This window comes from Somniosus microcephalus, chromosome 4 (assembly GCF_052327205.1).
Source record: "Somniosus microcephalus isolate GS21.2 chromosome 4, FLI_Smic_1.0, whole genome shotgun sequence".
Classification (NCBI taxonomy): Eukaryota; Metazoa; Chordata; class Chondrichthyes; order Squaliformes; family Somniosidae; genus Somniosus; species Somniosus microcephalus.
In genome coordinates this window covers 12199859-12226870 of record NC_140990.1, presented here as the reverse complement: position 1 = coordinate 12226870, position 27012 = coordinate 12199859, and the positions used below count along the sequence as shown (strand labels likewise).

The 27012-nt window shown below is 51.9% G+C and overlaps 2 protein-coding genes across 2 annotated transcripts in view; one reads left to right on the top strand and one right to left on the bottom strand.

Moving 5' to 3' along the window:
* Positions 1-27012, bottom strand: part of LOC147118294 (proteasome activator complex subunit 1-like) — a 1298587-nt gene that overhangs the window by 569643 nt on the left and 701932 nt on the right. The window lies entirely within an intron of this gene.
* Positions 1-27012, top strand: part of LOC147118305 (uncharacterized) — an 88852-nt gene that overhangs the window by 48540 nt on the left and 13300 nt on the right. Inside the window, 2 exon segments of the mRNA XM_085987012.1 lie at positions 5635-5943; positions 6110-6546. Of these exon segments, the coding sequence (XP_085843138.1) occupies positions 5635-5943; positions 6110-6546 (746 nt within the window).

Below are 27012 nucleotides of genomic sequence, written 5' to 3'. Positions count from 1 at the left end.
ATTCCCCTGATTCTGACTGCAAGGGACCTACGCTTGACTTCACCAATCTTTTTCTCTTCACATATCGAAAGAAGCTTTTACAGTCAGTTTTTATGTTCCATGCAAGCTTACTCTCATAATCTATTTTCCCCCTCTTAATTAATCCCTTTGTCCTCCTTTGCTGAATCCTAAACTGCTTCCAATCCTCAGGTTTGCTGCATTTTCTGGCCAAATTATATGTCCTCTCCTTGGATCTTATGCTATCCCTAATTTCCCTTGTTAGCCACGGTTGAGTCACCTTTTTTGTTTTATTTTTATGCCAAACAGGGCTGAACAAATTCTGTAGTTCATCCATGCGATCTTTAAATGTTTGCCATTGCCTATCCACCGGCAACCCTTTAAGTAACATTCCCCAATGCATCCTAGCCAACTCGTGCCTCATCCCTTCATAGTTTCCTTTATTTAAATTCAGGACCCTAGTCTCTGAGTCAACTACTTCACTCTCCATTTTAATGAAGAATTCTAGCATATTATGATCACTCTTCCCCAAGGGGCCTCGGACAACAAGATTGCTAATTAATCCTTTCTCATTACATAATAGCCAATCTAAGATGGCCTGATCTCTAGTTGGTTCCTCGACATATTGGTCCAAGAAACCATCCCGTATACACTCTAGGAATTCCTCCTCCACAGTATTGTTACTAATTTGATTAGCCCAATCTATATGTAGATTAAAGTCACCCATGATAACTGCTGTGCCCTTATTGTACGCATCTCTAATTTCCCATTTAATGCCATCCCCAACCTCAGCATTACTTTTTGGGGGTCTGTATATATCTCCCACTAACGTTTTCTGCCCCTCTGTATTTCTCAGCTGTGTCCATACAGATTCCACATCATCAGAGCTAATATCCTTCCTTACTATTGTGTTAATTTCCTCTTTAACCAGCAATGCTACCCCACCTCCTTTTCCTTTTTTCCTGTCTTTCCTGAATATTGAATACCCCTGGATGTTGAATTCCCAGTCTTGGTCACCCTGGAGCCATGTCTCCGTAATCCCAAATATATCATATCCGTTTACATCTATTAGCGCAGCCACTTTATTATGAATGCTCCTCGCATTAAGACACAAAGCCTTCAGGCTTGATTTTTTAATACTCAGTCCTTTTAGAATTCTTATTTACTGTGGCACTCTTTGATTTATACCCTTGATTTCTCTGCCTTCCACTTTTGCTTTTCTCCTTCCTGTCTTTTGTTTCTATCCTTGCTTGCCTTTCCTCTGTCTCCTTGCACAGGTTCCCAACCCCCTGCCATTTTAGTTTAAACCCTCGCCAACAGCACTAGCAAACACTCCCCCTAGGACATCGGTTCCGGTCCCACCCAGGTGCAAACCGTCCAGTTTGTACTGGTCCCACCTCTCCCAGAACCGGTTCCAATGTCCCAGGAATTTGAATCCCTTCCCCTTGCACCATTCCTCTAGCGACATATTCATCTGAAATATCTTTTCTAAGGATAAGGGGTAAGCCATTTAGGACTGAGATGAGGAGGAATTTCTTACCCAGAGAGTGGTGAACCTGTGGAATTCTCTACCACATAAGGCAGTTGAGGCCAATTCATCTATATATATAAAATGGTATGTCTCTCTGTCTGTCTTTCTGTCTCTCTGTCCGGCTATACAATCAAAAGTTATAGAGCGTACCTACACGTGTGTTACATCAAAAGAAAGCTTACGATTCCAGAATGGCCGTAAGCATATTTACGTTTCGGTGAGACAAAAATTGTGCCCGCGGTATCCAAAAAACATTCAAAATTCCGCTCATTATCTGCTCATTAGCATTGAGTGACGTCGAGGTCGACCAATCGTACGGTCGAGTGACCCGACGGCCGACCAATCGCTGCGTGGCGGGGGCGGGTTCCTGGCGCATGCGGGCGGGCCCTCATAGAGTCGAGTGATGGGGCGATTGACCAATCCTACGCTTCGGTGACCTGACGGTCGACCAATCGGTGCGTGTGTGGGCGGGCCTTATCATTCTGAACCGAGGTGATTCGCCGCCATCTTGATTCCAAACTTTTCATTTCTTTTTCCCGCTTTCTGCGCCTTTAAAAAAAAAGTTGCTTTTGAAACACATATTGTTTTTTAAAAAAGTTAATTACTTTCTAAATCTTTTATCTAATCTCATTAATTTTCCTACCTTTCCCCGTTTTTGCAGGTAGGCCTCGAAGCCTGGGCGTCTGTTGCCAGCCATGCTGGACCCTAGGCAATTGTTTTGTGGCAAGCTCCTCCCACCCCTCACCCCCCACTCCCCCCGCTGGGCCCGATTCTGAACCAGTGGCCAGCCATCTTGGTAAAGGCTGGCTGGGCTCACTGCAAGCTCCTCGCGCTCGCGCTGCATGGTGCACCTCCACACAGAGCGCAGCCAGAGGGAAGTGAGCAGGTTAGCAGGGGGGGGCGGGGCTCGGGTGGGGAGGGGGAGTGGAGAGGGTTACCCTGGCAACCGGCCTCGCCAGCCGCAATCGGCCATCTCAAGCCGCTCAGGCCCAGGCCCGGTCCTGGAGATCGGGTGGTGGAGAGGGGAGGAGGGTTACCAAGGTAACCGGGCCCGGCCAGCCGCAATCGGCCGTCTCAAGCCTGGCCTCGGGACGGCGGGGCTCGGGCTGACCGGGGCGCTGCGCTCGGCATGTCAGTGCGTGGGGCGGCTCGGAGCTCAGCGGAGCCGTCGCCGGCAGAGGGGAGAGGGTCTGCTGGCCCCCCTCCTTCCCCCACCTCCCCCACCCCTCCTCTCCCCCTCTCCCCCCTCCTCTCCCCCTCCCCTCCCCTCCTCTCCCCCTCCCCCTCCCCTCCCTTTCCCCCACTTCCCCCCTCCCCCTCCCCTCCCCTTTCCCCCCTCCCCTCCCCCTCCCCTTTCCCCCTTCCCCCTTCCCCCCCTTCCCTCCCCTCCCCTTTCCCCCTTCCACCCCTCCCCTCCCCCCTCCCCTCCCCCCTCCCCTTCGCCCCTCCCCTCCCCCCCTCCCCTTTCCCCCCCTTCCCCCCTCCCCTCTCTCCCCTTTCCCTCCTTCCCCCCCTTCCCCTTTCCCCCCCTTCCCCTCCCCCTTCCCTCCCCTCCCCTCCCCTTTCCCCCCTTCCCTCCCCTTCCCTTTCCCCCTTCCCTCCCCTCCCCTTTCCCCCCTTCCCTTCTCCCCCTCCCCTCCCTTTCCCCCTCCCCTCCCTTCCCCCTCCCTTCCCCTCTCCCCCTCCCCTCCCCTCCCCTCCACTCCCCCTCTCCCCCCTCCCCTTCCCCTCCTCCCCCCTCTCCTACCCCCTCCCCTCCCCTTCCTCCCCCCCTCCCCTACCCTTCCTCCCCCCCTTCCTCCCCTCCCCTTCCTCCCCTCCCCCCTTCCTCCCCCTTCCCCTCCCCTCCCCCTCCCCACTCCCTCCCCTCCCCCTCACCCCCCCTCCTCCCCCTCCCCTTCCCCCTCTTCATCCCTCCTGCCCCCCTCCCCTCCCTTCCCCTCCTCCCCTCCCCTCCCCTCCCCCCCTGCCCTCCCCTCCCCCCTCCCCTCCCCCCTTCCCTTCCCCCCGTCGCGCTCTCTCTTCCCCCCAGTCGCTCTCTCTCTTCCCCCCAGTCGCTCTCTCTCTTCCCCCCATTCGCGCTCTCTCTTCCCCCCAGTCGCTCTCTCTCTCTCTCTCTTCCAACAACAACATGCCCTCAAAAATTCCTCGGCACCACCGGGCACTTCAGCTAGTTATATATATTCAAGAAGGAGTTGGATATATTTCTTCAGGCTAAAGGGATCAAGGGATATGCAGAGAAAGCAGGGGCTAGGTACTGAATTAGGATGATCAGCCATGATCTCATTAAATGGCGGAACAGGCTTGAGGGGCCGAATGGCCTGTCCTGCTCCTATCTTCTATGTTTCTATGGGTTAGATACAGAGTAAATCTCCCTCTACACTGTGCCATCAAACACTCCCAGGGCTGGTACAGCACAGGTTAGATACAGAGTAAAGCTCCCTCTACACTGTCCCATCAAACACTCCCAGGGAAGGTACAACATGGGTTAGATACAGAGTAAAGCTTCCTCTGCACTGTCCCATCAAATACTCCCAGGGCATGTACAACATGGGTTAGATACAGAGTAAAGCTCCCTCTACACTGTCCCATCAAACACTCCCAGGGCTGGTATAACACGGGTTAGATGCAGAGTGAAGCTCCCTCTACACTGTCCCATCAAACACTCCCAGGGCTGGTACAACATGGGTTAGATACAGAGTAAAGCTCCCTCTATAATGTCCCATCAAATACTCCCAGGGCAGGTACAGCATGGGTTAGATATAGAGTAAAGCTCCCTCTACACTGTCCCATCAAACACTCCCAGGGCAGGTACAGCACGGGTTAGATACAGAGTAAAGCTCCCTCTACACTGTCCCATCAAACACTCCCAGGGCAGGTACAGCACGGGTTAGATACAGAGTAAAGCTCCCTCTACACTGTCCTGTCAAACACTCCCAGGGCAGGTGCAGCACAGGTTAGATACAGAGTAAAGCTCCCTCTATACTGTCCCATCAAACACTCCCAGGGCAGGTACAGCATGGGTTAGATATAGAGTAAAGCTCCCTCTGCACTGTCCCATCAAACACTCCCAGGGCAGATACAGCATGGGTTAGATACAGTGTGAAGCTCCCTCTACACTGTCCCATCAAACACTCTGATCGCCTGCCCTGGTGAGACACGTGCACCGTCACACCGGGGAGAAACTGGGTAAAGGTGGGGACGGCGGGAAGGGTTTCAGTTCCCCGTCTGCGTCGGAAGTTCATTGGCGCCGTCACACTGGGGACAGTCCGTTCACCTGCTCCGTGTGGGAAGGGATTCACTCAGACATCCCACCTGCTGACACACCAGCGAGTTCACACTGATGAGAGACCGTTTAAATGTTCTAACTGTGGGACGAGCTTTCAAAGTTCTGGGAATCTGATGAATCACCAGCGTGCTAACACTAGAGAGAGATCGTTCACCTGCTCCGTGTGTGGGAAGCGATTCTCTCAGTCCAAACATCTGCTGAGAGACCAGCTTGTTCACACTGACGGGCGACCCTTTAAATGTTGTGACTGTGGGAGGAGCTTTCATAGTTTTCAAGAGCTGAAGGCACATCAGCATCTTCACAATGGAGAGATCCCATTCACCTGCTCAGTGTGCGGGAAGGGATTCATTTGGTCATCCGCCCTGCTGATACACCAGCAAGTTCACACCGGGGAGAGACCATTCACCTGCTCAGTGTGTGGTAAGGGTTTCATTTGGTCATCTGCTCTGCTGATACACCAGCGAGTTCACACGGGGGCGAGGCTGTTCATCTGCTCCGTGTGTGGTAGGGGATTCACTTGGTCATCCGACCTGCTAATACACCAGCGAATTCACACCGGAGAGAGGCCATTCACCTGCTCAGTGTGTGGGAAGGGATTCATTTGGTCACCCGCCCTGCTGGTACTCCAGTGAGTTCACACCGGGGAGCAGCCATTCTCCTGCTCCGTGTGTGGGACGGGATTCACTCAGTCTTCCCACCTACTGATACACCAGCGAGTTCACACCGGAGAGGCAGTTCACCTGCTCAGTGTGCGGGAAGGGATTCACTTGGTCCGACCATCTGCTGTCACACCAGTGAGTTCACATGGATGAGAGAGCGTTCACCTGCTCCGTGTGTGGGAAGGGATTCACTCAGTCTTCCCACCTACTGATACACCAGCGAGTTCACACTGGGGAGAGGCCGTTCTCCTGCTCCGTGTGTGGGAAGGGATTCACTCGGTCTGATCATCTGCTGACACACCAGTGGGTTCACACTGGGGAGAGACCATTCACCTGCTCAGTGTGCGGGAAGGGATTCATTTGGTCATCCGCCCTGCTGATACACCAACGAGTTCACACTGGGGAGAGACCATTCACCTGCTCAGTGTGTGGGAAGGGATTCATTTGGTCATCCGACCTGCTGATACATCAGTGAGTTCACAGCGGGGAGAGACTGTTCACCTGCTCCGTGTTGGGAAGGGATTCACTCGGTCCGACCATCTGCTGTCACACCAGCGAGTTCACACTGGGGAGAGACCGTTCTCCTGCTCCGTGTTGGGAAGGGATTCACTCGGTCCGACCATCTGCTGTCACATCAGCGAGTTCACACTGGGAAGAGGCCGTTCTCCTGCTCGATGTGTGGGATGGGATTCACTCAGTCCGGCCATCTGCTGTCACACCAGCGAGTTCACACTGGGGAGAGGCCGTTCTCCTGCTCCGTGTGTGGGAAGGGATTCACTCAGTCATCCAACATGCTGGAACATCAGTGAGTTCACACGGACGAGAGAACATTCACCTGCTCCGTGTGTGGGAAGGGATTCACTCAGTCTTCCCATCTACTGATACACCAGCGAGTTCACACCGGAGAGAGGCCGTTCACCTGCTGCGTGTGTGGGACGGGATTCACTCAGTCTTCCCAGCTACAGATACACCAGCGAGTTCACACCGGAGAGAGGGCATTCACCTGCTCCGTGTGTGGGACGGGATTCATTCAGTCTTCCCACCTACTGAGACACCAACAAGTTCACTCTGCTCTGTAGCGCAGGGCGGGCCGGCAGCTGGGGTAAAGTGAACGTGGAAAATGTTTTATAAATTTTGTACTGCTGGTTAATCTGTCAGCCCGTTGAGCTGATGATTCCCTTCATTTGACCTTTTATGGTATTACATAGAATGTACAGCACAGAAACAGGCCATTCGGCCCAACTGGTCCATGTCAGTGTCTACAAGGCACAAGTAAGGAGTGTGATGGAACACTCTCCACTTGCCTGGATGAGTTCAGCACCAACAACACTCAAGAAGCTCGACACCATCTGGGAAAAAGCAGCCTGTTTGAATGGCACCCCATCCACCATCAGTGAGATCAGGAAGTTTGCAGATGACATGAAAATTAGTGGTAAATAGCGAGGAGGGAAGCCTCAGGCTACAGGACGATATAGATGGGTTGGTTAGATGGGCAGAACAGTGGCAAATGGAATTTAACCCTGAAAAGTGTGAGGTGATGCATTTTGTGAAGACTAACAAGGTAAGGGAATACACAATGAATGGTAGGACCCTAGGAAGGACAGAGGATCAGGGGGACCTTGGTGTGCATGTACACAGATCCCTGAAGGCAGCAGGACAGGTAGATAAGGTGGTTAAAAAGGCATATGGGATACTTGCCTTCATTAGCCGAGGCATAGAATATAAGAGCAGGGAGGTTATGATGGAACTGTACAAAACGCTAGTTAGGCCATAGCTGGAATACTGTGTGCAGTTCTGGTCGCCACACTATAGGAGGGATGTGATTGCATTGGAGAGGGTGCAGAGGAGATTCACCAGGATGTTACCTGGGCTTGAGCGCTTCAGCTATGAAGAGAGACTGGACAGGCTGGGGTTGTTTTCCTTGGAGCAGAGAGGGCTGAGGGGGGACCTGATTGAGGTGTACAAAATTATGAGGAGCATAGTGAGGGTAGATCGAAAGGAACTTTTCCCCTTAGTAGAGGGGTCAACAACCAGGGGGCATAGTTTCAAGACATCCTTGTTCCTGTACTCGAACCCTCTCGCTACGAAAGCCAACATACCATTTGCCTTCTTAACCGACTGCTGCACCTGCATGCTTACCTTCAGCGACTGGTGCACAAGGACACCCAGATCTCATTGCACTTCCCCTTCTCCCAATCTATTGCCGTTCAGATAATAATGTCTTCCTGTTTTTGCCACCAAAGTGGATAACCTCGCATTTATCCACATTATACTGCATCTGCCATGCATCTGCCCAATCACCCAACCTGTCCAAATCATCCTGGAGATTCTCAACATTCAAGCAGCATTTAGATGAGCACTTGAAACGTCGTCGCATACAAGGCTACGGACCAAGTGCTGGAAAATGGGATTAGAATAAATAGGGCTTGATGGCTGGCGCGGACACGATGGGCTGAAGGTCCTCTTTCTGTACTGTATAAATATATGCTCAGCACACGCCCCACCTGAGAGTCCGGATCACCGGCGGAAAGTGAGTTTTATGCGGATTTTTTTATATATAGCGGAGAGAAGCACGGGCGGGGAGATAAATAAAAAGAAAATACAAATCGGACCGTCCCAGCGCCCTCCTGGCACCGAGCGCAGCAGATTGAGCAGCCGCAGCCCTTTGTCTTCTGCAGGGAGCCGGACTGGGACACGTCATCAACTCCACGGTGGTGACTGACGGGAGCTCCGACCAATAGGGAGAGAGCGGGCGGAGCTTGGAGGACTGAGGTGGCGGCGGGTCCTCCAACCAATCGGGGTGTCCGAGGGGCGGGACTTCTGCCGCCTGCTTCTCCTACTGCTGAGACAAGTGGAATTCAGCAGAGGGCGCTCTTCTGAGTTTGGGGCTCAGGCCTGTTATTGGAGCAGTGCAGAGGGAACTTTACTCTGCACTGGGCTTTACTCCTTCAGCACTGCACTGGAGGGGCAGCACAGAGTTTTAGACTCGAGTCTCTGGAGTGGGACTTCAACCCACAACCTTCTGACTCAGAGGAGAGAGTGCTGCCGCCTGAGCCACGGCTGACACTCTGTATCTAACCCGTGCTGTACCTCCCCTGGGAGTGTTTGATGGGACAGTGTAGAGGGAGCTTTACTCTGTATCTAACCCGTGCTGTACCTGCCCTGGGAGTGTTTGATGGGGCAGTGTAGAGGGAGCTTTACTCTGTATCTAACCGGTGCTGTACCTGCCCTGGCAGTGTTTGATGGGACAGTGTAGAGGGAGCTTTACTCTGTATCTAACCCATGCTGTACCTGCCCTGGGAGTGTTTGATGGGACAGTGTAGAGGGAGCTTTACTCTGTATCTAACCCATGCTGTACCTGCCCTGGGAGTGTTTGATGGGACAGTGTAGAGGAAGCTTGAGTCGGAGCGATCATAATATGATCGAATTCTTCATTAAGATGGAGAATGAAGTAGTTGACTCAGAGACTAGGGTCCTAAATTTAAATAAAGGAAACTACGATGGTCTGAGGCGCGAGTTGGGTAGGATTGATTGGGGAATGTCACTCAAAGGGGTGACGGTGGATAGGCAATGGCAAACATTCAAAGACCACATGGATGAACTACAGAATTTATTCATCCCAGTTTGGCATAAAAAAAAAAGGTGACTCAACCGTGGCTAACAAGGGAAATTAGGGATAGCATAAGATCCAAGGAGAGGACATATAAATTGGCCAGAAAAAGCAATAATCCTGAGGACTGGGAGCAATTTAGGATTCAACAAAGGAGGACAAAGGGATTAATTAAGAAGGGGAAAATAGAATGAGAGTAAGCTTGCAGGCAACATAAAGACTGACTGCTTTTATAGATATGTGAAGTGAAAAAGATTGGTGAAGTCAAGCGTAGGTCACTTGCAGTCAGAATCAGGGGAATTTATAATGGGGAACAAAGAAGTAGCACACCAACTAAATACATATTTTGGTTCTGTCTTCACAAAGGAGGACACAAATAACCTCCCAGAGATGCCGGGGAACATAGAGTCTGATGAAAGGGAGGAACTGAAAGAAATCAGTATTTGTAGGGAAATGGTGCTAGGGAAATTGATGGGATTGAAGGCCAATAAATCCCCAGGGCCTGATAATCTACATCCCAGGGTACTTAAGGAAGTGGCCCTAGAAATAGTAGATGCATTGCTGATCATCTTCCAACATTCGATGGAATCTGGAACAGTACCCATGGATTGGCGGGTAGCTAATGTTACCCCACTATTCAAAAAAGGTGGTAGAGAGAAAACGGGGAATTACAGACCGGTAAGCCTGACATCCGCAGAGAGTGGTGAACCTGTGGAACTCTCGACCACAGAAGGCGGTGGAGGCCAGTTCATTAAATATATTCAAGAAGGAGTTGGATATATTTCTTAAGGCTAAAGGGATCAAGGGGTATGGGGAGAAAGCAGGGACCGGGTACTGAATTTGGTGATCAGCCATGATCGAATTGAATGGCGGAACAGGCTCAAGGGGCCGAATGGCCTACTCCTGCTCCTATCTTCTATGTTTCTATGAGCTTTACTCTGTATCTAACCCGTGCTGTACCTGCCCGGGGAGTGTTTGATGGGACAGTGTAGAGGGAGCTTTACTCTGTACCTGCCCTGGCAGTGTTTGATGGGACAGTGTAGAGGGAGCTTTACTCTGTATCTAACCCATGCTGTACCTGCCCTGGGAGTGTTTGATGGGACAGTGTAGAGGGAGCTTTACTCTGTATCTAACCCATGCTGTACCTGCCCTGGGAGTGTTTGATGGGACAGTGTAGAGGAAGCTTGAGTCGGAGCGATCATAATATGATCGAATTCTTCATTAAGATGGAGAATGAAGTAGTTGACTCAGAGACTAGGGTCCTAAATTTAAATAAAGGAAACTACGATGGTCTGAGGCGCGAGTTGGGTAGGATTGATTGGGGAATGTCACTCAAAGGGGTGACGGTGGATAGGCAATGGCAAACATTCAAAGACCACATGGATGAACTACAGAATTTATTCATCCCAGTTTGGCATAAAAAAAAAAGGTGACTCAACCGTGGCTAACAAGGGAAATTAGGGATAGCATAAGATCCAAGGAGAGGACATATAAATTGGCCAGAAAAAGCAATAATCCTGAGGACTGGGAGCAATTTAGGATTCAACAAAGGAGGACAAAGGGATTAATTAAGAAGGGGAAAATAGAATGAGAGTAAGCTTGCAGGCAACATAAAGACTGACTGCTTTTATAGATATGTGAAGTGAAAAAGATTGGTGAAGTCAAGCGTAGGTCACTTGCAGTCAGAATCAGGGGAATTTATAATGGGGAACAAAGAAGTAGCACACCAACTAAATACATATTTTGGTTCTGTCTTCACAAAGGAGGACACAAATAACCTCCCAGAGATGCCGGGGAACATAGAGTCTGATGAAAGGGAGGAACTGAAAGAAATCAGTATTTGTAGGGAAATGGTGCTAGGGAAATTGATGGGATTGAAGGCCAATAAATCCCCAGGGCCTGATAATCTACATCCCAGGGTACTTAAGGAAGTGGCCCTAGAAATAGTAGATGCATTGCTGATCATCTTCCAACATTCGATGGAATCTGGAACAGTACCCATGGATTGGCGGGTAGCTAATGTTACCCCACTATTCAAAAAAGGTGGTAGAGAGAAAACGGGGAATTACAGACCGGTAAGCCTGACATCCGCAGAGAGTGGTGAACCTGTGGAACTCTCGACCACAGAAGGCGGTGGAGGCCAGTTCATTAAATATATTCAAGAAGGAGTTGGATATATTTCTTAAGGCTAAAGGGATCAAGGGGTATGGGGAGAAAGCAGGGACCGGGTACTGAATTTGGTGATCAGCCATGATCGAATTGAATGGCGGAACAGGCTCAAGGGGCCGAATGGCCTACTCCTGCTCCTATCTTCTATGTTTCTATGAGCTTTACTCTGTATCTAACCCGTGCTGTACCTGCCCGGGGAGTGTTTGATGGGACAGTGTAGAGGGAGCTTTACTCTGTATCTAACCCATGCTGTACCTGCCTGGGGAGTGTTTGATGGGACAGTGTAGAGGGAGCTTTACTCTGTATCTAACCCGTGCTGTACCTGCCCTGGGAGTGTTTGATGGGACAGTGTGGAGGGGCCTTTACTCTGTATCTAACCCGTGCTGTACCTGCCCTGGGAGTGTTTGATGGGACAGTGTAGAGGGAGCTTTACTCTGTATCTAACGCATGCTGTACCTGCCCTGGGAGTGTTTGACGGCAGTGCAGACAGAGCTTTACTCTGTATCTAACCCATGCTGTACCTGCCCTGGGAGTGTTTGATGGGACAGTGTAGAGGGAGCTTTACTCTGTATCTAATCCATGCTGTACCTGCCCTGGGAGTGTTTGACGGCAGTGTAGACGGAGCTTTACTCTGTATCTAACCCGTGCTGTACCTGCCCTGGGAGTGTTTGATGGGACAGTGTAGAGGGAGCTTTACTCTGTATCTAACCCGTGCTGTACCTGCCCTGGGACTGTTTGATGGGACAGTGTAGAGGGACCTTTACTCTGTATCTAACGCATGCTGTACCTGCCATGGAAGAATCATGTGAGACTCTGGAACTGATATAAATGGTCTTTATTGACATTCAGACATGACTATTTCACCTGATAACAAATTCATACAACCTTATTCTGGGAAGCACCACTCAGAACCGAGAGTGATCAGGACCATGTTCTGGGAGAGTCTAATCACCTCCCCTCGACATTCAACGGCATTAGCATCGCCAAACCCCCCACCATCCTGGGGGTCACCATTGACCAGAAACTTATCTGGACCACCCACATAAATACTGTGGCAACAAGTGCAGGATATGCTGCTGGGGTTCGATGAAGTAGGCTCATGTGGAGCATAAATGCCAGCATGGAGCTGTTGGGCCAAATGGCCCCTCTCTGTGCTGTATACTCGATGTAGTAGTCAGCAAATGGGATTGTATGGATCTGTCCATTCACCTCCTCCTGAAGCCCTGCTGAATGGCCTCTCCTCAGTGCGATAGTGTTCCTGCGAGCTTTTAAATCTCTTCCCAGTCAGAACATTTTACAGGGTCTCAGTGGGAACTTGCTGCTCCCTAAATAGGTTGGACGCTCAATGCACAGTGACTGTCTGGTGTGAACTCGCTGGTGTCCGAGCAGGCTGGACGACTGAGTTTATCTCTTCCCACACACGGAGCAGGTGAACGGCCTCTCCCCGGTGTGAACTCGCTGATGTATCAGCAGGCTGAATGAATGAGTGGATCCCTTCCCACACACGGAGCAGGTGAACGACCTCTCACCGGTGTGAACTCGCTGGTGTCTCAGCAGGAGGGTGGACCGAGTGAATCCCTTCCCACACACGGAGCAGGGGAATGGCCTCCTCCAGTATGAACTCGCTGGTGTCTCAGCAGGAGGGTGGACTGAGTGAATCCCTTCCCCCACACGGAGCAGGTGAATGGCCTCCCCCAGTGTGAACTCGCTGGTGTCTCAGCAGATTGGATCACCAAGCGAATCCCTTCCCACACACGGAGGTGAACGGCCTCTCGCCGGTGTGAACTTGCTGGTGTATCAGCAGGAGGGTGGACCGAGTGAATCCCTTCCCACACACGGAGCACGTGAACGGCCTCCCCCAGTGTGAACTCGCTGGTGTCTCAGTAGGAAGGTGGACTGAGTGAATCCCTTCCCACACACGGAGCAGGTGAATGGCCTCCCCCAGTGTGAGCTCGCTGGTGTCGCAGCAGATTGGATGACCAAGCGAATCCCTTCCCACACACAGAGCAGGCGAACGGCCTCTCACCAGTGTGAACTGACTGGTGTTTCAGCAGGTGGGTGGACCGAGCGAATCCCTTCCCACACACGGAGCAGGTGAATGGCCTCGCCCCAGTGTGAACTCGCTGATGTCTCAGCAGGTCCACAGAGTTCACAAACTTCTTGTGGCAGTGAGAGCAGCCGTACGGTCTCTCTCCAGTGTGCAGCCGCTGGTGCTTCATCAGATACTGGGAGCATTTAAAGCTCTTCCCACAGTCTGAACATTTAAAGGGTCTCTCATCAGAGTGAACTCGCTGGTGTACCTTCAGCTCCCCAGAGCTTTTAAAGCTCTTCCCACAAACAGAACATGTAAATGGTCTCTCATCGGAGTGAACTCGCTGGTGTTCCTTCAGATCCGCAGCGCTTTTAAAGCTCATCTCACAGACAGAACATGTAAACGGTCTCTCATCGGTGTGAAAAAGCTGGTGTTGCTTCAGATCCCCAGAGGTTTTAAAGCTCTTCCCACAGTCAGAACATTTAAATGGTCTCTCATCGGTGTGAACGCGCTGGTGTCTCAACAGGTTGGATGACTGAGTGAATCCCTTCCCACACACGGAGCAGGTGAACGGTCTCTCCCCAGTGTGAACTCGCTGGTGTCTCAACAGGTGGGATGACCGAGTGAATCCCTCCCCACACACGGAGCAGGTGAATGGCCTCTCCCCAGTGTGAACTCGTTGGTGTGTCAGTAGGTGGGATGACTGAGTGAATCCCTTCCCACACACGGAGCAAGTGAATAGCCTCTTTCCTGCTCTCTCCAGCTGGCGTCCATTCAGCTCCTGGAATATTTGAAAGCTTTTCCCACAGTCGGAATGTTTCACCAGCCTCTCCCCAGTGTGAACTCGCTGGTGTGCCAGCAGATTCGAGGACCGAGTGAATCTCTTCCCACACACGGAGCAGGTGAACAGAATCTCTCCTGCTCTCTCCAGCTGGTGTCTCTTCAGATCCTGGGACCTTTTAAATCTCTTCCCACAGTCAGAACATTTAATCGGTCTCTCATCACTATGAACAAGATGGTGTCTCAGGAGGGTGGCAGAATGAGAGAATCGCTTCAAAAACACGGAGCAGGTCAACGGTCTCTCATCGGTGTGGACAAGCTGGTGTCTCAGCAGCACAGACGGTGCAATTAATCCCTGCCCACACATGGAGTGGGTTAAAGGTCTCTCCCTAGTGTGAACTTGCTGGTGTATCATTGGAGCGGATGGCTGAGTGAATCCCTTCCCACACACGGGGCCCGGGTTTCCCCCAGTGTGTGGCTACTGGTGTCGCTTCAGGTATTTGTAGATTTTGAAGCTCTTTCAGCACATTTAAAAGGTCTCTCCCCAGTGTGAACTCACGGGTGTGCCAGCAGATTGGAGGAGTGACTGAATCAGGTCCTGAGGAATCACGTAACTCTGTTAGAACGTGACGTGATGTTCGGTTTGAGCTTGCTGTCTGTAAATGCTCCACTTCTAAAACCCTGTAAAAGGAGTGTAGAAAGGGTAAGTGGGGAAGCAGGAATTTTTTTTGGCTTATTTTGCCTCAAAGAACAAACAGGGTAGAGCCGGTCCCACTGGTGTCCAGCCGTGCCCACAATAACCAGCGGGCCAGAAACAGCCCAATCCACCTCACTGACTTGGCCCTGAAGTCAAATCAAGTCTCATCAAAGTCTCATCAAATGACATCCTTTGTGACTGTGACAAAGGTAAACTATCTCTCCTCGTCCTTCCTGACTTGTCTGCAGCCTTTGACACGGTTGACCACTCCATCCTTCTCCAACGCCTCTCCACCATTGTCCACCTGGGTGGGACTGCACTCGCCTGGTTCCATTCTTATCTATCTAATCGTAGCCACAGGATCACCTGCAACAGCTTCTCTTCCTGCTCCCGCATCGTTACCTCTGGTGTCCTCCAAGGATCTATCCTTGGGCCCCTCCTATTTCTCATCTAAATGCTGCACCTTGGCGACATCATCTGAAAACACAGCGTCAGCTTCCACATGTACGCTGACGACACCCAGCTCTACCTCACTACCACTTCTCTCGACCTCTCCCATGTCTCTAAATTGTCAGACTGCTTGTCCGACATCCAGTTCTGGATGAGCAGAAATGTTCCCCAATTAAATGTCGGGAAGACCGACTGGCTCCATCCCTCTCCCTAACATCTGTCTGAGGCTGAACCAGACCATTCGCAACCTCGGTGTCACATTTGACCCTCAAATGAGCTTCCGACCGCATATCCGCAGCATCACGAAAAGCGCCTACTTCCAAAGTATTGACAAAGGGTTTCGACCTGAAACGTTGACTCTATTTCTCTCTCCACGGAGGTTGCCTGGCCTGCTGAGTTTTTCCAGCATTTTCTGTTGTTATTTTGGATTTCCAGCATCTGCAGTATTTTGCTATCCGCCTACTTCCACCTCGGTAACATCGCCCGTCTCCGCCCTTGCCTCAGCTCATCCGCTGCTGAAACCCTCACCTGGGCCTTTGTTACCTCTAGACTTGACTATTCCAACGCACTCCTGGCTGGCCTCCCACATTCTACCCTATGTAAACTTGAGGTGATCCAAAACTACCCGTGTCGTAACTCAACGCCAAGTCCCGTTCACCCATCACCCCTGTGCTCGCTGACCTACATTGGCTCCCGGTTAAGCAACGCCTCGATTTCAAAATTCTCATCCTTGTTTTCAAATCCCTCCATGGCCTCGCCCCTCCCTATCTTAGTTATTCCCTTCAGCCTCACAACCACCCGCCGCCCGCGATAGAATCACAGAAAAATTACGGCACAGAAGGAGGCCATTCGGCCCATCTTGTCCGTGCCGGCCGATTAAGTGCTATCCACACTAATCCCACTTTCCAGCACTTGGTCCGTAGCCTTGTAGGTTACGGCACTTCAAGTGCACATCCAAGTACTTTTTAAAACGTGATGAGAGTTTCTGCCTCTACCACCCTGTCAGGCAGTGAGTTCCAGACCCCCACCACCCACTGGGTGAAAACATTTCTCCTCAACTCCCCTCTAAAGCTCCGACCAATTTCTTTAAATCTACGTCCCCTGGTTGTGGACCCCTCTGCCAAGGGAAATAGGTCCTTCCTATCTCGGCCCCTCAGAATTTTATACACATCAATCAGGTCTCCCCTCAGCCTCCTCGGTTCCAAAGAAATCAACCCCCCCCGAGACATCTGCGCTCCTCCAATTCTGCCCTCTTGAGCATCCCTGATTATAATCGCAGCACCATCAGCGGCCGTGTCTTCTGTTGCCTCGGCCCTAAGCTCTGGAATTCCCTCCCTGAACCTCTCCACCTCCCTTTGCTCCTTTAAGACATAGAGACATAGAAAATAGGAGCAGGAGTAGGCCATTCGGCCCCTCGAGCCTGCTCCGCCATTCAATGAGATCATGGCTGATCAAAAACCACCTCTGTGACCAAGCTTTTGGTCATCTGCCCGAATTTCGCCTTCTGTGGCTCGGGGTCACATTTTTAAATGTCTTACAATACTCCTGTGCAGCGCCTTGGGACATTTTCCGACATTAAAGGCGCTATAGAAATACAAGTTGTTGTTGTTCCCATTGTTGGAGGTGAGCTCTTGAACAGGCCCCGCCCCTCCCCCTACTCCGCATGGCCGCTCCAAGGTGAGCGCGGGCTCTGAACAGGCTCCGCCCCCTCCCCCTACTCCGCATGCGCCACTCCAACGTGAGCGCGGGCTCTGAACAGGCCCCGACCCCTCCCCCTACTCCGCATGCGCCACTCCAACGTGAGCGCGGGCTCTGAACAGGCCCCGACCCCTCCCCCTACTCCGCATGCGCCGCGCCAAGGTGAGCGCGGGCTCTGAACAGGCCCCGACCCGTCCCCCTACTCCGCATGCGCCGCTCCAAGGTGAGCGCGGGCTCTGAACAGGCCCCACCCCCTCCCCTACTCCGCATGGCCGCTCCAAGGTGAGCGCGGGCTCTGAACAGGCCCCGCCCCCTCCCCCTACTCCGCATGCACCGCTCCAAGGTGAGCGCGGGCTCTGAACAGACCCCGCCCCCTCCCACTACACCGCATGCGCCGCTCCAAGGTGAGCGCGGGCTCTGAACAGGCCCCGCCCCCTCCCCCTACTCCGCATGCGCCGCTCCAAGGTGAGCGCGGGCTCTGAACAGACCCCGCCCCCTCCCCCTACTCCGCATGCGCCGCGCCAAGGTGAGCGCGGGCACTGAACAGGCCCCGCCCCCTCCCCCTACTCCGCATGCGCCACTCCAAGGTGAGCGCGGGCTCTGAACAGGCCCCGCCCCCTCCCCCTACTCCGCATGCACCGCTCCAAGGTGAGCGCGGGCTCTGAACAGGCCCCGCCCCCTCCCCGTACACCGCATGCACCGCTCCAAGGTGAGCGCGGGCTCTGAACAGGCCCCGCCCCCTCCCCCTACTCCGCATGCGCCGCTCCAAGCTGAGCGCGGGCTCTGAACAGACCCCGCCCCCTCCCCCTACTCCGATTGCGCCGCTCCAAGGTGAGCGCGGGCTCTGAACAGGCCCCGCCCCCTCCCCCTACACCGCATGCGCCGCTCCAAGGTGAGCGCGGGCTCTGAACAGGCCCCGCCCCCTCCCCCTACTCCGCATGCGCCACTCCAAGGTGAGCGCGGGCTCTGAGCAGGCCTTGCCCCCTCCCCCTACTCCGCATGCGCCGCTCCAACGTGAGCGCGGGCTCTGAACAGGCCCCGACCCCTCCCCCTACTCCGCATGCGCCGCGCCAAGGTGAGCGCGGGCTCTGAACAGGCCCCGACCCGTCCCCCTACTCCGCATGCGCCGCTCCAAGGTGAGCGCGGGCTCTGAACAGGCCCCACCCCCTCCCCTACTCCGCATGCGCCGCGCCAAGGTGAGCGCGGGCTCTGAACAGGCCCCGACCCATCCCCCTACTCCGCATGCGCCGCTCCAAGGTGAGCGCGGGCTCTGAACAGTCCCCACCCCCTCCCCCTACTCCGCATGCACCGCTCCAAGGTGAGCGCGGGCTCTGAACAGGCCCCGCCCCCTCCCCCAACTCCGCATGCGCCGATCCAAGGTGAGCGCGGGCTCTGAACAGGCCCCACCCCCTCCTCCTACTCCGCATGCGCCGATCCAAGGTGAGCGCGGGCTCTGAATAGGCCCCGCCCCCTCCCCCTACTCCGCATGTGCCGATCCAACTTGAGCGCGGGCTCTGAACAGGCCCCGCCCCCTCCCCCTACTCCGCATGCGCCGCTTCAAGGTGAGCACGGGCTCTGAACAGGCCCCGCCCCCTCCCCTACTCCGCATGCGTCGCTCCAAGGTGAGCGCGGGCTCTGAACAGGCCCCGTCCCCTCCCCCTACTCTGCATGCGATGCCGGGCCCCGCTCCCGAGGATGAGCCGCTACCATGCCTGCGCAAGGCCTCGCATTCTGGGTCGGCCCGGGCAACCGCAAGAGTCCGGAAACCGGTGGAAAGTGAGTTTTATGAGGGTTTTTTTATATATAGCGGAGAGAAGCGCGGGCGGGGAGATAAATAAAAAGAAAATACAAACCGCACCGTCCCAGCGCCCTCCCGGCACCGAGCGGAGCGGATTGAGCGGCCGCAGCCCCTTGTCTTCTGCAGGGAGCCGGACTGGGGCACGTCATCAACTCCACGGCGGTGACTGACGGGAGCTCGGACCAATAGGGAGAGAGCGGACGGAGCTTGGAGGACTGAGGCGGCGGCGGGTCCTCCAACCAATCGGGGTGTCCGAGGGGCGGGACTTCCGCCGCCTGCTTCTCCCGCTGCTGAGACAAGTGGAATGCAGCAGAGGGCGGGCTTCTGAGTTTGGGGCTCAGTCCTGTTAGTGGAGCAGTGTAGAGGGAACTTTACTCTGCACTGGGCTTTACTCCCTCAGCACTGCACTGGAGGGGCAGCACAGAGTTTTAGACTCGAGTCTCTGGAGTGGGACTTCAACCCACAACCTTCTGACTCAGAGGGGAGAGTGCTGCCGCCTGAGCCACGGCTGACACTCTGTATCTAACCCGTGCTGTACCTGCCCTGGGAGTGTTTGACGGGACAGTGTAGAGTGAGCTTTACTCTGTATCTAACCCGTGCTGTACCTGCCCTGGGAGTGTTTGATGGGACAGTGTAGAGGGAGCTTTACTCTGTATCTAACCCGTGCTGTACCTGCCCTGGGAGTGTTTGATGGGACAGTGTAGAGGGAGCTTTACTCTGTATCTAACCCGTGCTGTACCTGCCCTGGGAGTGTTTGATGGGACAGTGTAGAGGGAGCTTTAATCTGTATCTAACCCGTGCTGTACCTGCCCTGGGAGTGTTTGATGCGACAGTGTAGAGGGAGCTTTACTCTGTATCTAACCCGTGCTGTACCTGCCCTGGGAGTGTTTGATGGGACAGTGTAGAGGGAGCTTTACTCTGTATCTAACCCGTGCTGTACCTGCCCTGGGAGTGTTTGATGGGACAGTGTACAGGAAGCTTTACTCTGTATCTAACCCGTGCTGTACCTGCCCTGGGAGTGTTTGATGGGACAGTGTAGAGGGAGCTTTACTCTGTATCTAACACGTGCTGTACCTGCCCTGGGAGTGTTTGATGGGACAGTGCAGAGGGAGCTTTACTCTGTATCTAACCCGTGCTGTACCTGCCCTGGGAGTGTTTGATGGGACAGTGTAGAGGGAGCTTTACTCTGAATCTAACCCGTGCTGTACCTGCCCTGGGAGTGTTTGATGGGACAGTGTAGAGGGAGATTTACTCTGTATCTAACCCGTGCTGTATCTGCCCTGGGAGTGTTTGATTGGACAGTGTACAGGAAGCTTTACTCTGTATCTAACCCATGCTGTACCTGCCCTGGGAGTGTTTGATGGGACAGTGTGGGAGAAATGGGTTTTGCTTCTTGGGACACTGGCACCAGTACTGGGACAGGAGGGAGCTGTTCCGCTGGGACGGACTTCACTTGGCCAGTGCTGGGACTAGAATCCTGGCGAATCAAATAACTAGGGCTGTAGAGAGGGCTTTCAACTAATTAGTGTGGGGGGGAGGTTTGAAGAGAGCAAAAAATAAAAATGTCAGCGGAGACGGCAATGGAGCAAGGTAGCAGTGGGGGAATTAAAAACCAGAGCATGTCAGGAAGGGACAGAATATATAAAGATAAAGGTAAAGTAGTAAAGGGGGTAAAAGCCGGAATAAATTGTCACAAAACATATTTAAAAGTTCTTTATCTGAATGCACGCAGCATTCGTAACAAAATAGACGAGTTGACGGTACAAATAACTACACATGGGCATGGTCTGGTGGCCATTACGGAGACATGGCTGCAGGGTGACCATGACTGGGAACTAAACATCCAGGGGTATTTGACTATTAGGAAGGACAGACAGGAAGGAAAAGGAGGTGGGGTGGCTGTGTTAATAAAGGATGGAATCACTGCAATAGTGAGAAGTGATATTGGGTCAAAGGATCAGGATAGTGAAATGGTTTGGGTGGAAATAAGGAATAATAAGGGGAAAAAGTCACTAGTGGGCATAGTCTATCGGCCTCCTAACAGTTGCAACTCTATTGGTCAGAGTATAAATCAAGAAATAGTTGGGGCTTGTAATAAGGGAACAGCTATAATCATGGGAGATTTTAACTTTCATATTGACTGGACAAATCAAATTGGGCAGGGCAGCCTTGAGGAAGAGTTCATAGAGTGCATTAGGGATGGGTTCCTTGAGCAGTATGTTACTGAACCAACCAGGGGGCAGGCAATCTTAGATCTGGTCCTGTGTAATGAGACAGGATTAATAAAAAATGTCCTAGTAAAGGATCCCCTTGGAATGAGTGACCATAACATGGTTGAATTCCAAATCCAGTTGGAGGGTGAGAGAGTTGGATCTCAACCAGCGTACTAAGCTTAAATAAAGGAGACTATGAAGGTATGAGAGCAGAGTTGACTAAAGTGGACTGGGAAAATAGATTAAGGTGTAAGACGGTACATGACCAGTGGTGTACATTGAAGGAGATATTTCACAACTTTCAAGATAAATATATTCCACTGAGGAAACAGGGGCGTAAAAGAAAAGACAGCCATCCGTGGCTAAGTAAAGTAATAAAGGATAGTATCCGACTGAAAACAAGGGCATATGAAGTAGCCAAATCTAGCGGGAGGATAGAAGATTGGGAAGCATTTAAAAGCCAGCAAAGAATAACTAAAAGATTAATTAAGAAAGGGAAGATAGATTGTGAAAGTAGCAAAAAATATAAAAACAGATAGCAAGAGTTTCTACAGTTATATAAAAAGAAAAAGGGTGGCTCAAGTGAATGTTGGTCCCTGAGAGGACGAGACCGGGAAATTAGTAGTGGGGAACATGGAGATGGCAAAAACGCTGAACAAATATTTTGTATCAGTCTTTACAGTAGAGGACACTAAAAATATCCCAACACTGGACAAACAGGGGGCTATAGGGGGGGAGGAGCTTAACACGATTAAAATCACTAAGGAGATGGTACTCGGTAAGATAATGGGACTTAAGGCGGATAAATCCCCTGGACCTGATGGCTTACATCCTACGGTCTTGAGAGAGGTAGCTGTGGGGATTGCGGATGCATTGGTGGTAATTTTCCAAAACTCCCTGGATTCAGGCAAGGTCCCAGCAGATTGGAAAACTGCTAATGTAACGCCCTTATTTAAAAAGGGAGGTAGACAAAAGCTTGAAACTATTGACCAGTTAGCCTAACATCTGTGGTTGGTAAAATGTTGGAGTCCATTATTAAGGAAGCAGTAACAGGACATTTGGATAAGCATAATTTAATCTGACACAGTCAGCATGGTTTTATAAAGGGGAAGTCATGTTTGACAAATTTGCTCGAATTCTTTGAGGATGTAACAAACAGGGTGGATAAAGGGGAACCAGTGGATGTGGTGTATTTGGATTTCTAAAAGGCATTTGACAAGGTGCCACACAAAAGATTACTACACAAGATAAAAAATCACGGGATTGGGGGTAATATACTGGCATGGGTAGAAGATTGGCTATCTAACAGAAAACAGAGAGTTGGGATAAATGGTTCATTCTCGGGTTGGCAATCAGTAACTAGTGGTGTTCCGCAGGGGTCAGTGCTGGGACCCCAACTCTTTACAATCTATATTAACGATTTGGAGGAGGGGATCGAGTGCAACATATCCAAGTTTGCCGACGATACAAAGATGGGAGGGAAAGCAGTGAGTGAGGAGGACATAAAAAACCTGCAAAAGGACATAGACAGGCTAAGTGAGTGGGCAGAAATTTGGCAGATGGAATATAATGTTGGAAAGTGTGAGGTTATGCACTTTGGCAGAAAAAATCAAAGAGCAAGTTATTATCTAAATGGAGAGAAACTGCAAAGTGCTGCAGTACAAAGGGATCTGGGGGTCCTGGTGCATGAAACACAGAAGGTTAGTATGCAGGTACAGCAGGTGATCAGGAAGGCCAATGGAATCTTGGCTTTTATTGCAAGGGGGATGGAGTATAAAAGCAGGGAAGTCTTGCTTCAGTTATACAGGGTACTGGTGAGGCCACACCTGGAATATTGCGTACAGTTTTGGTTTCCATATTTAAGAAAAGATATACTTGCTCCCGAGGCAGTTCAGAGAAGGTTCACTCGGTTGATTCCGGAGATGAGGGGGTTGACTTATGAGGAAAGGTTGAGTAGGTTGGGCCTCTACTCATTGGAATTCAGAAGAATGAGCGGCGATCTTATCGAAACATATAAGATTGTGAGGGGGCTTGATCGGGTGGATGCGGGGAGGATGTTTCCACTGATGGGTGAGACTAGAACTAGGGGGCATAATCCTAGAATAAGGGGCTGCCGTTTCAAAACTGAGATGAGAAACTTCTTCACACAGAGGGTGGTAAATCTGTGGAATTTGCTACTTCAGATAGCTGTGGAGGCTGCGACATTAAATAAATTTAAAATGGAGATAGACAGTTTCCTAACTGATAAGGGAATTAGGGGTTATGGGGAGCAGGCAGGGAAGTGGACGTGAGTCTAGGTTCGGATCAGCCATGATCCTATTGAATGGCGGAGCAGGCCCGAGATGCCGTATGGCCTACTTCTGCTCCTACTTCTTATGTTTTTATGTTCTTTTTCTCTTCACATATCTATAAAAGCTTTTACAGTCAGTTTTTATGTTCCCTGAAAGCTTACTCTCATATTCTATTTTCCCCTTCTTAATTAATCCCTTTGTCCTCCTTTGTTGAATCCTAAACTGCTCCCAATCCTCAGGTTTCCTGCTTTTTCTGGCCAATTTATATGTCCTCTCCTTGGATCTTATGCTATCCCTAATTTCCCTTGTTAGCCATGGTTGAGTCACCTTTTTTGTTTTATTTTTATGCCAAACTGGGATGAACAAATTCTGTAGTTCATCCATGCGGTCTTTGAATGTTTGCCATTGCCTATCCACCGTCAACCCTTTGAGTGACATTCCCCAATCAATCCTACCCAACTCGCTCCTCAGACCATCGTAGTTTCCTTTATTTAAATTTAGGACCCCAGTCTCTGAGTCAACAACTTCATTCTCCAACTTAATGAAGAATTCGATCATATTATGATCACTCCGACCCAAGGGGCCTCGTACAACAAGATTGCTAATTAATCCTTTCTAGTTACATAATACCCAGTCTAAGATGGCCTGATCTCTGGTTGGTTCCTCGACATATTGGTCCAGGAATTCCTCCTCCACAGTAGAGGACATGAGATGGGGGGAGGGAGTCCCTTTAAATGTGGAGGAGGTGGGTGTAGCTTTAAATGTGGAGGGGGTGGGTGTCCCTTTAAATGTGGAGGGGGTGGGTGTAGCTTTAAATGTGGAGGGGGTGGGTGTCCCTTTAAATGTGCAGGGGGTGGGTGTCCCTTTAAAGGTGGAGGGGTGGGTGTCCCTTTAAATGTGGAGGGGGTGGGTGTCCCTTTAAATGTGGAGGGGGTGGGTGTCCCTTTAAATGTGATGGGGGAGGGTGTCCCTTTAAATGTGGTGGGGGTGGGTGTCCCTTTAAATGTGGAGGGGGTGGTGTCCCTTTAAATGTGGAGAGGCGGGGCCGCGCATGCTCATTCGGCCCCACCGCAAAACGAGGCTGTCAGTGCGCCTGCGCGGGGCCTCCGGGTAGACGACGGAAGGCCGGGCCCGGGGAAGAGGAGGAATCAGCGGCCGGGGTAAAGTGTTGGGGAATCGATTTAAATCGAGGTGAGGTGAGGAAGCGGAGAGCGAGATTATAAAGTAAAATATGAGAAAAACCACACCTGAGAGTCGGGCGGGTGGGTGGCCGAGACCAACGTGGACGCCGAACGGAGCGGTTTGAACCGCGCGGAGTGAGTTGGAGCAATGTGATTCTGACTGACGGGAGCGCTGACCAATAGAAAGACGGCTCAGTTGGGCGGTCTGAACTGAGCGGCCTGCTCCTCCAACCAATGGAGGTGCGGCTAGGGGGCGGGACCTTCCTCCCCCCGGCGCTGAGGCTGGGGCCCGTTTGTGACGTCATCACAGGAAGAGGCCCAATCAGGTTGATGGAGGCCCGACCCGGGCTGTGACTGACGGGAGCTCTGACCAGTAGGACGAGGGCTGAGGTTGGAGCACTGAACTGGGCGGCCTGGTCCTCCAACCAATGGCGGCGCGGCAAGGGGGCGGGACCTGGGTCTCCAGCTCAGGTGCGCTGGGGCCGATTGTGACGCGCTGTCCCCAGGTGAGAGCAGCTCAGTCAGCACAGAGCTGGGGCTGGAATCTGGGAGAGGGGCCGCAGGCAGCGGGCCTGGCAAAGGGGCACAAGCTTCACAATACAAGCTTCTTTCAAATGCACAATTGTTTCCTACACACAGCCTTGGTCACTCTGCAAAAAAAACTGTTTAACAATTCATCATAACTCCCCTGCTTTAACAATTTATCATAACTCCCCTGCTTTAGGAGAGGCGTAGAGTGCAAAAGCAAGGAAGTTATGATGAAACTGTGTAAAAGACGAGTCAGCTGTGGCTCAGTGGATCACAGAGTCAGAAGGTTGTGGGTTCAAATCCCGCTCCAGGGACTTGAGCATATAAAGCGAGGCTGACACTCCAGTGCGGTGCTGAGGGAGCGCCGCACTGTCGGAGGGGCAGTACTGAGGGAACACCGCACTGTCGGAGGGGCAGTACTGAGAGAGCGCCGTACTGTCGGAGGGACAGTGCTGAGGGAGCGCCGCACTGTCGGAGGGGCAGTACTGAGGGAGCGCCGCACTGTGGGAGGGTCAGTACTGAGGGGGCGCCGCACTGTCGGAGGGGCAGTACTGAGGGAGCACCGCACTGTCGGAGGGGCGGTGTTGAGGGAGCACCGCACTGTCGGAGGGCCAGTACTGAGGGAGCGCCGCACTGTCAGAGGGGCAGTGCTCGGAGCACCGCGCCATCGGAGGGGCAGTACTGCGGAAGTGCCGCAGTGTCGGAGAGACAGTGCTGCCGGAGAGCCGCATTGTCAGAGGGGCAGTAATGAAGGAGCGCTGCAGTGTCGGAGGTGCCGTCCTACGGATGAGATGTTAAACCGAGGCCGCCGTCTGCCCCCTCAGGTGGATGTAAAAGATCCCGTGGTGCTATTTCGAAGAAGTTATTCCCGGTGTTTTGAGCCCAATATTTATCCCTCAATCAACATGACGAAAAAACATTTTCTGGTCATTATCACATTGCTGTTTGTGGGAGCTTGCTGTGTGCAAATTGGCTGCCACGTTTCCCACATTACAACAGTGACTACATTTCAAAAGTACTTCATTGGCTGTAAAGCGCTTTGGGACGTCCGGTGGTCATGAAAGGCAGTTAAGAAGGCAAATGGTATGCTGGCCTTCATTACAAGAGGATTTGAGTACAGGAGTAAAGAAGTCTTACTCCAATTATATCTGCTTCTTTCTTCTTAGGCAGTCTCTCGGAACCGAGGATGACTTGCTTCCACATTAAAAATGAGTTCTCAGGTGTAAGGGTAAACCGGGAGAGCTTCTTCTCCCCGAGACGGACCCTCTGATATAAAGGGTCGACTGGATCCATGTTTATCTGTAATTTAAACAGAGGTCTGGATGTGTTCCGAGCTCTTTCCCCTAGAGGAAAGGGTAGAATGGGGGTCTTTAGTGTTAAATGGTTTCACCTGGGTCCTTTGCTTCCATCGCATACCCATCGGTTCCTGTAGACAAACACACGTATCACTTGTCATTAATACAGTACATGGCCCCATCCAACGGGCCCCATTCCCTTTCTTCCGATAACTTGCGTCATTACTTGTTGACCTATTCTGGGCAACTTGTCTGGTTTAAGTCCAGCATTCTGCCTTTCTAGATCTTTAATCTGTTGTTGGTTCCTTACTTCGTTATTTAGTGCTTGTACCTCCTGATTTAGCTGTACTAAGTATCGCCTTTATCTTGTCCTGGTACTGGTTCTCCCACCCCTCCAGCCAAATCCTCTGGTAGTCTCATAGCTCGTCCTGTCATTAATTCATAGGGGGGTCAGTCCGGTCGTTCGTCCTGGGGTGGCTCGCAGCCTCCTTAGTATGCTGGGTAATAATTCCGACCATCCCTTCCCTGTTTCTTGGATGGCTTTTGTCAGCACGTTTTTCAGTGTCCTATTTATTATTTCTACCATCCCCGAGCTCTGGGGGTGATATGGTATGTGATATTTTTGTGTCACAAGTAGCAGCTTACAGATTTCTTTCATTATTTTGCCGGTGAAATCAGTGCCGTTGTCTGAGTCAATTTGCAGAGGCACTCCCCAACGGGGTATAACCTCAGTAGCCAATATTAGTGCAACTGTTTTTGCAGAGCAGTCTCGGGTGGCAAAGGCTTCCACCCAC